The following is a 9,501-nucleotide window of genomic DNA, read 5'->3' as shown; positions in this document are numbered from 1 at the left end:
TCCCAGCACCTCTCCTCACCGCCTCTGCTCTGCTCTGGCCTCTTGAGCTTGCCCAAATGCCCCCATGCAGTTTTGGGCTTCCAGTCCCAGAATAAGAAAGCACCTCACTCTTTTGGGCCAGGCTTGGTGGGGCCAGTTCTCATGCCTTTGCTCATGCTGTCCCCAATGTGTAAAATGCCCTACCCCAAACTCGTACTTTTGGAAAACACTCCCATTTTTCAAGTCTCAGTACAATCCCTATAGTTCTTGCCAAATCAGTGAAAATGAACTTCTTTCTCTGTGCCTTCAGTCAGCTCTATTGCAGAAAGCCTCACCGTGTCCTTCTGTGTGCATGAGACCATCAGCTTCGAGGAAAAGGCCCATGTCCCACTCACCTTTTCACCCTCAGCACTTGCTTTGCTTCATCTTAGCCCTGGCTAGTCTTGTTTAACCTTTAGCTAGGTATGGCAAAGAACAAATAAGCAACCAAAACCTGCATCAGTCACTACTGGATTATCATTTTACAAGTTAGAGTACAAATCTGTAGGATTTTAAGGATGAGTTTTACCTAATGAAGCCCAGAGCAATTCACTAGAGACATTAATGGCTCAGGGTTTCTTCCATAACCACAATCAAGGATGTATGCTTCTTTTTCTTCCCGGTTAAACAACCAATCAAACTGAGCACAACAAAATAAAAACTCTCCTTTTCTCCTAAGAAGATCAACAAGCTCCAGGGAATAAAACCTTCCTTCCCATTCCCTTTTCCCACAAGTAACAGGACACATCAGTATGATGAGATCCCCTCTTTCTATTTCTCTGCCTGATGCTGGCACTGCCTCCTTCACACACATTTCTCTGACCCTTCAGGAAGAGTTCCTCTATTTGTTTTCCCATAGCACTGTGTATACTCTAATATAGGTAGTTAACAAACATGAATTCTAGACCATGAAATTGTAACAGGTCAAAGTCTGGCACATAATGAGCACATAAATGAAAGGTGCATTGAATCTTGCTTTAAGGATATGAAGTGAGTCAAGACTAATTAGGTTAATTTCAACCTTAAATACTCCCCTTAGCTTTTAATGAGAGATCATGATCTTTGAACACAGATTTAACAATACACAGTGATTTTTTTGCTACCTACAATACTAAAGTCTGAAGAAAGGTGTAAATTATTCATGAGGACACCATATGTTTAAATGAGTTTATTTATAAACAATTGCTACATAAGTAATATACAGTAAGTGAAAAACCACTAATACAATGACGTTCTCATAGTGGTTGTTTTTATGTATACACACTAAGAATAACTTTAAACGGTTGGAATAGGCCCATAGAACACTTTATTCTGTGGTGTTGTCATTTCATGTTTTAAGTATTCAACACATTTAAATGATTAAATACAAAGTTATTATTAAACTCTAACTGAATTTGTTGTTGGTAAATTAGTGGTGATAAAACATCAAATATACTAAAATTTACCCTTAAATTTGTTCTGATTGGATCACTGAGTTACCAACCCTGTCCTCCTCATACCACTCATTATGTGACTCATTATTTTCTGATTCTTGATAGTTTATAGGCTTGTAGCTTAGTTTTTAGAATTTGGTGATTTTGCAAAAGTACTTGCACACTTGCTTTAACATTGCTGCATCTCAACTCTGGCATTAAAACAGCCTCTGTGTAATCAACCTACATGCCTGGTAGTATTAAGACACTTAAAAATGACTTCTAACAGCTATTTCCCTTAGTCTTACTTGCTTGGGTTTTTATATATTGCTGAAGCATCATTCTTTTAAGGATGTAAACTATACTGACTTGGTAATGAAATGGAGAAACCTAACCAGAAGACAAATGCCAGGGCTTTTAAAAATTATACAGCGCATTAGTAAGTGCTTTAAAATTAAACCATCCAATGACATGCAAGTCACACTATAGATGTGAAAAACGGGCTGAATGTGCTTTGATGTTCACCCCCACTGATGCTCTAGACTAACTACACCGTTATGACAATAAGCAATGAAGAACTAACAGTTTGTCAGTCTGAGTACATGTCTGAATACCTGTACTCAGTCTCAGCACATCAGTCTGAGTACACGTACTCAATACATCTGTGTATTTAATTGGCACATACACTCTCCAAGTACCCAACTTACTTCAATCCTATGTTCATTTTCCTCTCAGAGTGGTTTAAAGTAACTACAGTGACACATAAAAGGGAAAAAAAATGAATGCCAGGCTTCCTATTAAGTAAAGCCAAATCAAAACTATAGTATTATTAGCTATTTCTGTAGGCAAACATATTTCTATAGTTCTGGTCAGTTATTTTATCATTAAACCTTAACTTTGCCAATATTGTTTCAAGAAATGAAATTACTCTTGACTTATTAGAAATTATATATCATACACAAAGAAAATGTGATTTTTTTGGGCCAATCATCAAACATGCTTTCATCTGAATAAGGGAAATTATTTTAGTTTAACATAAAATTTTCAATGAAACAGCATAAATTTACAATAGTTAGTGGTCTCATCATTCAACAAATTTTCCAATCTTCTAATTCAGACTTAACAGAGAAGAACAATGATTATAGGAAAAAAGAATAGCAAATAATCTCCTGTGGCCATCACCTTACAGGTTGCTTTTCTCATAACGGTGAATTCTAGCACAAGCCGTCATGTTTCCAAGACTCACGGTGCCTGGGAATGGAACTGCCTGGGAAGATTCAGAAAGCCTCCATCCTTGGGCTTACATGGTAAGCACTTTGTGTCATTCTTAATCACATTTTTATCCAGCACACATTATTACAGGTCACATTTTTCTCGACAATGCTTATACTGATTTGTGCTATATAGATATCAACATTTCTATACAGAGAATGCATACGCTGGCACAGGAGTATGAAGTTAGCCAGCCATCCATAAGCAGAATGGAATAAAAATTGCTGGAAGAGTCGTATATGATGCCAAGCCCAGACAGACTATAGACGCCAATCCCAAGACTGCAGAAGCAAGGACACTTCTCTGATCACGAATAATTATCTTCACCTTCTCACAAAACTGGAAAATAAAATTTAAGAATATTAGAAAAGGCCAAACCTAAGAAGAATCATACATACCAAACAGTAGAGCACAGCTTTCCCAGCTATTTCCTGTCACCAGAAGAACTAGAGTTTCTCTCACAACTTAGGGAAGAATTTAAGTTGTTCACAGTTCGGTTTCCTGATCCCACATCCTATAGTGGCTGAAATAATACTTTAGGCACTTGCCCTTGTAAATGCAGAACATTTACAAAAACTACAGAGAATATAACCACATAATAGTTATTCAGGATTAAAGGTTAAAAACAACATTAAACTGCCTCTCGATAACAATAACATATTGAAAAGTAAAATGATCTTGAGCAAATAGAATTTAGCCCATCATTATCGGTGAATTTGATTCCTACAACTCACCATTCTAAAATTTGGCAATACTTCTGATGATAAATTTCTGATAAGCCTCAAAATCTAAAGGCATCAAAAGTCGAATTTTATTGTCGTATCCCATTTCCTGCCAAAATAAAGTCACGATCACTTGAAATTGAAAATTGCCTGCTGGAGATAAAGATAAACGAGATCTTTACCTGCTGAAGAATGCATTCTTCTAAGATGTGTATTTTTTTCTTAGAAAACTGATTTTTCTCAGAAGTATTACCTGGATCACTCTTAATCATTTAACCTGTCCAGACTACCTTTTTCTCATCCATGCGAATATTGAGGTTGTTATGAGGATCAAATGAGATCTATTTTGCAAAAGTACTCTGCATTCGTCTGCATGCTGTATAAATGTAAGGTATTACAATGATTATTTTCACTGCTAGATCTTAACAGTTATCTCTACCTCATCACTGTTGGGGCAGAATTTAGCAATTAATTGCTCCATTTTGATAAGAGTTTCCTACTTGTTCTCAGTTAGTGAAGAATCTGCCTGCAATGTCAGTAGACCCTGGTTTGATCCCTGGGTTGGGAAGATCCCCTAGAGAAGAAAATGGCAACCCACTCCAGTATTCTCACCTGAAAATCCCATGCACAGAGAAGCCTGATGGGCTACAGTCCATGGGGCTGCAAAGAGTTGGGGATACAACTCAACAACCAAGCACTTGGCTTTAAGCTCCTTTTCTAGATGGCACTGTATATGCTTTTAGGGTTCCCTATAGCAGCCTATGTAGTTCTGGACAGCCACGTTTCCAAATTCTTAATGGACAGAATGAAAGTGAAAGTGTTAGTTGCTCAGTGTGTCCAGCTCTTTGCCACCCCATGGACTGTAGCCCACGGGTTCCTCTGTCCATGGAATTCTCCAGGCAAGAATACTGGAGTGGGTAAGCATTCCCTTTATCTTCCTGACCCAGGGATGGAACCCAGGTCTCCTGCATTGCAGAAACAAGTCCAATATATTTTAACACACCACCTTCACTGTAAGGCTGTCTCTGTCAGTACGTTTATACAGTATCTCAATAAACATAAAATTTCCAGCTGGTTATCCATATATCATTCTTTTCGTGTGTTAAACATATGATCTGTCTCTTTCTACTAAACTAACAAGATATTGAGTAACAAATACATAATTTTAAAGTGATGAGGAGATGACGATCAAACTGAATGAAGTTTTCAGTATAGTTAAGACAAGCTGCTTGGAAAATAACGGGAAGATATACATTTCGGTGGGCTTCCCAGGTGGCACAGCAGTAAAGACTCCTCCTGCCAATGCAGGAGGTGTAGGAGACATGAGTTCAATCCCTGGGTTGGCAACCCATTCCAGTATGCCTTCCTGGAAAATTCCATGGACAGAGGAGCCTGGAGAGCTACAGTCTGTGGGGTCACAGAGAGTTGGACACAACTGAACACATACACACACATACATTTAGGTAAATAAGAATACTGTCTTGATAGAGTCATTCTTCTTTTATCTTTTTTCCCAATAATATTTAATTAAGACCAACATAGAATCATTGTGGACTTTCTTTCTCCCATTAGAGGATCATCTCATTTCTAATGTCCTGTCCAGGAGGTACCTCTGGTGTTGCTCCATGGTAGGAAATGCCCTCTAGTTCTAGCTTAATGTTAAGAAGCCTGTAGGGGCACTTTGAGCAACAAATCCCTGCAAATTAAAAGGGGGTACATGTATTCATTTTGGCAATGCAAAGCAATACCAGCAAAGAAAAAAAAAGCATAAATAATAATAATAGTTACTAAAGGGCTTTATAGCTTATGAAATACTGAAATTATTATAAAATGGTTTAATTTTCCATTTTCTAAGCTTGTATTAAAAAAAAAAGAAGTATCACTGCCAAAGGGGAAAAAAAAAAAAGATTCTCTTCCAGTTCACTTTCATATTAATTGTAGTGTTTTCATGAGGGAAAGTGCTCTTGAGAGATTTTATAAACACAAATTTAAGTGAGACAACTGTGTAACTCTCATGTTAAGCTGATGAGAGTCGTATATATGGAGAACTCAACCACCAGTCCCAGAATCAAGTCAGTCGTTATGTTTTAGAAGATAAAAGCCAGTCCTCCTTCAGTACTAATGACCTACTTCTCTCAGGGCATGTTCAAAAACAGTCCTTAGAATTGGAAAATTTGGGATGGGGATTTTTTTTTCCCCCTAGGAAATGTACTGTGTGGCCAAATTGTTTGTTAGACCATTCAAAGTGAAGACAAAAACTCAGTTTCACAAGAGGTGCTATGCAGCAAGAGCAATTAAAGCACTTCTCTACTTCTATAAAACCTTAAAAAGTTTCCAAAGAGGAAAAACTGTTCCAACTAGTTATTTATGCAGATTAAATATTTTACTACCTTAAAAAAGCACTTGTACTATTATTTTATAGAAATATATAATACAGTGTTATATGTGTTCCATGAAAGGGTAACTCCTAATTATGGGAGGGAAATACTGTTTTTCTTTAGAGAAATGACTTGCTTGGGTCCCAAGTAAATCTGACGTGTTTCCTTTTGAACACTTTTGGAGCCAGTGTTTGTAAATGTGGTGAAGCTCATTTCTGAACAGGCCTGGACTGAAGCTGTGATTCTTGAATCACTGCACAGTGCTGTAACTGTATTTTTATTTTACTTAGAATTCCTAGATTGAGTCTGTTACGGCTTTATAAATATTCTGTAAGGAGTTTCATATATGGATGTAAACAAGCACTATACTTTCATGCTCTGCTAAAGAGGAAAGATTTTCCCATGTGGGTCAAAAAATTAAGATGTGGAAAAATTTAAAAAAAACTGGTTACATGGACTTAGACTCTTTTGGTCCCATCATATCTAAACATGAAGAGTACAAATGAAATGTATTACGTGATTGCCCAGACTTTCACTGAGAGGGATGCACTAACAGCACCTCTAGCAACTGCAGAGAAGGGTAAGCCTTCCAACTGCAAATGAAACTGCAGGCTTAAAATGTGACTTTTATAAGTTAAGAGGTTTCAAAAGGCAATAAAAAATCCACTATTTTTTCCTTTGGCTTTGTAGCTAATTTAATCATCTTAAATTCTAACAGTTCCTGCCCCCTCCCTTTTTAAAGTACCCATAAAATTACCTTCCAACATTTAATGACTCTTCTGAAAAACCAATTGTTTTAATCTCTGGGGAACTCTGAAACACTCCAACCCAACTGTGGGGCTAGTGGATGTAGGATGCTTAACAATGGGGAAGTCTAAATGGGGATTAAAACCAGCATAAAAGAAATGCAGAATACCAAGGAGAAGATTTCCCTTAAGCTCAGCCACAGGAGTAAGAGACCTACCAGGGAGGTCTTCTTAATGGATATTTTGATAGTTTATATTAAGCAAAGAGAATTCTCTCTCTGCAGCTCATAAGGAAAACGGGCATGCTTCCTTGTTTTAAAGGCACAACAATTTGTACTAGACAGTGTTATAGATTAAATATAAACTCTGGACACCTTCCTTCTAACTGCCAATTCTTGGGTAAAATTGCAAGCGTACGGCGACAGATTTTCTGTGACCCTCCCAGTCACCTGCCCTTGTCATTTCAACTACGCTGGGTGGACACCCTGATGACTTCTGCAGCAATAACTGGGCAGCTCTCTGGCGTCGCTGGCAGCGGTACTGCATTGCCACACTCTTGCGCCGCGCATTTCGAGATATCCTGCAAGGCACATTGCCATTTATTTATTTACTTCGCTTTCCTGAGGAACACCAGAAGGTTCGTTACTAAATCTAGAACTCAATCCCTGCTCCCAGGGGTGAGGAAAGTTTAGGGATGAAAGGGAGTGTCCCCACCGAGCCCACCGGGGTTAGAGTCACACGTGGTACCTTGTCGGCTTGGGGGCTAATCGCGGTGCCGAACCTGCAGTAGGTGACGAAATGCTCGCAGTTGTTCCAAAGCAGGCTGTAGGGAGTTGTGCCCAGCAGCTTCTCTGCCCTCTGTGCCACCTCTTCGTTGAGCAGTGCCTTCTTCTTGAGGGATCTGTCCAGGTGATTGACCAGGATCTCGGCTCCGTAGGCGAAGTCCTCCACGGTGTCCACGCGGATGCTGGCCACCCTGCCAATGACGCCTAGGATGAGACGCTTGTTGGAGACCACTTTCTGCGTGAGCCCTTTGTCGTCAGTCAGGGCCAACAGGATATCGGGCATCATGTGGGCGACACGGTTGTCGCCCAGGTAGATGCCATAGTGCGTCAGGTGGGTCCGAGGCACCTCCAGCACGTCGCCGCGGAGAAAAGAGTTGATCTCATATAAAGTGTTCCCCGCCTTGTCTTCGCCGGGAGCGCCGGAACTGAAGAACTTGAAGTTGGAGATGAAGAGTAGCTTCTCCAGCACGAGCGACACCGCCTCCAGCATTGGGTTCTTCATCCTGTAGGGAAAAGAGAGTCTTGTGGCGAGGGCACCGCCGTTTCCCCGGCACCGGCCGCGCGGAGCCGGGCAAGGTGCGCTGGCCGAGCAGGGGCGCTGCGCCGCTGCTCACCCGGGAGCCCGACGGCCAGGGCCGCGGGGCACGTCGCCTGCGGAGGAGAGAGGGAGAGGAAAAGAAGGCGAGAAGCCTGGAGATCGGCTCGGCCTGGCCGCACCACACGGGGACTGAGGAGGATGCGGAGCTGGCCGCGGGGACAGCGGGACCTGCCCTACAAGCTGGATGCTATGTATGTAAAGCGCACCTGGAGGCCGGGCCGGGGCGCAGGGCCGTGCGCGGTACTCGAGACGGAGCCTTCGCCGATGTATTTATCGCCGTCGAGGGGGCGGGGCCGAACGCCGTCACAGACCCGGCGAGAGCGCTGATTGGGACCAGCGGCGAGCGTGCTCGCTCAGGGGCGGCGCCGGCCCGCAGGCCCGGTGGAAAAGGCGGGCCGCTTCTGGGCTTCGAGGTTCTGCCTAGCGACCGCTTCCAGGGGAGGCCTCCTCTTCCCGCCTCTCAGCGGCCGGCTTTGGAAAGTAGAGGCCGCGCAAGAGATCTTGCACCTGCTAGATTGGGGCGCGTTCTGGGTACCTCTGGGACTTTTTTGGTGGAGAGTCGCCTTGGGCGAGATTTCTGAGTAGAGCCACCTCTCTCCAAAAGGTTCCTAAAATATCTACATTTACTCTGAGAAGTGTGCGCGCCTCGAAAACCTCCAGATTCCTTCCTAAACTCCGCAGAGCAGCGCTCCTGCACACCGCGCACTCTTCTCCCCTTTAAATGCCTCGAATGCCCCTCGCTGTCCTCTGGCTCGCGGGTGGGAAGCGACCCCGCGGGTGATCGGAACCCGAGGCGCCTCCTCGGTCCGTGGCGCCAGGGTCGGTTAAGCGCACGGCTCCCAAACGTCAGCAAGTAAAACGACGAAGCGCCCAACATTCTCCTGGAAAACCGAATTAATTTTTCCAGCTTCAGAGTCACATGGATCCAGCTTCTTCGATTCACTCACCGAAACTTCGCCTCTTACAGCGCAGCCCCTCGGAGGTGACTGAGATAGGGGCGCTGCTCTCCCGGGCGCACGCGCGCCGGGGCGCCGCGGTTGCCGAGTACGTGCCAGTCTCCGCACGCCGAGTCCCGACCCATCGCCGAGTTCCGTGCTCACGCATTATGTAAATACTTAAATTCCTCGGACAAAGGCCACAATTTGGCTCCGCAAAGCCGCCCGGTACGGACCTAACAGGTTCTGGCAGCTAACAAATTCTCCGCTTGCCTGGGGGAGGGCGCTCCCAGCGGGTGATGGATGAAGGGACATCCTGGAAGACCGAGGGGAATGGAGACCAGACGGGGAGGAGGCCGGCTCCCCGGTATCCTCCGAGGCCCAGCCTTCGCTCTGATTCCTCTGCCGTCTGCGCTCTGCCCTAGACGTTCGGCTTGCTGGTGACTTTTGTTCATTTCACAAACGATTTCCAATCACATTTTAGTCCCAGCAAAGAGAAGAAAATTCCATTTCCCCCCCGCCAAAAAAAAAAAAAAAAAATCGAAAAAGGAAGGTGGGTTAAGAGGGGAGAGGCAGTGGATGAGGAAATTTTAATGTATTATTTCCCCATTCTTAGCCCCAAATTTAAAGAAAAG

General features: G+C 43.1%; 1 protein-coding gene across 3 annotated transcripts; it reads right to left on the bottom strand.

Moving 5' to 3' along the window:
* On the bottom strand, nt 1,172–8,193 carry LRAT (lecithin retinol acyltransferase (phosphatidylcholine--retinol O-acyltransferase)). 3 transcript variants are annotated; one of them, XM_018061627.1, is made up of 4 exons: nt 8,138–8,187; nt 7,296–7,836; nt 3,437–3,533; nt 2,932–3,041 (listed from the first exon to the last, which is right to left on the bottom strand). In XM_018061627.1, exons 2-3 carry the CDS (start codon nt 7,833–7,835, stop codon nt 3,441–3,443), a joined length of 633 nt encoding a protein of 210 aa, XP_017917116.1. In that variant the 5' UTR covers nt 7,836; nt 8,138–8,187; the 3' UTR covers nt 2,932–3,041; nt 3,437–3,440. The 3 variants fall into 3 exon arrangements, with proteins under 3 accessions (XP_017917114.1, XP_017917116.1, XP_017917115.1); XM_018061625.1 differs by lacking the exon at nt 3,437–3,533 and having other exon boundaries at nt 1,172–3,041; XM_018061626.1 differs by lacking the exons at nt 2,932–3,041; nt 3,437–3,533 and adding an exon at nt 6,243–7,128 and having other exon boundaries at nt 8,138–8,193.

Source organism: Capra hircus, chromosome 17 (genome assembly GCF_001704415.2).
Source record: "Capra hircus breed San Clemente chromosome 17, ASM170441v1, whole genome shotgun sequence".
Classification (NCBI taxonomy): domain Eukaryota; kingdom Metazoa; phylum Chordata; class Mammalia; order Artiodactyla; family Bovidae; genus Capra; species Capra hircus.
Note: the sequence above shows the minus strand (reverse complement) of the source record. Positions and strands in the feature narration are given on the sequence as shown.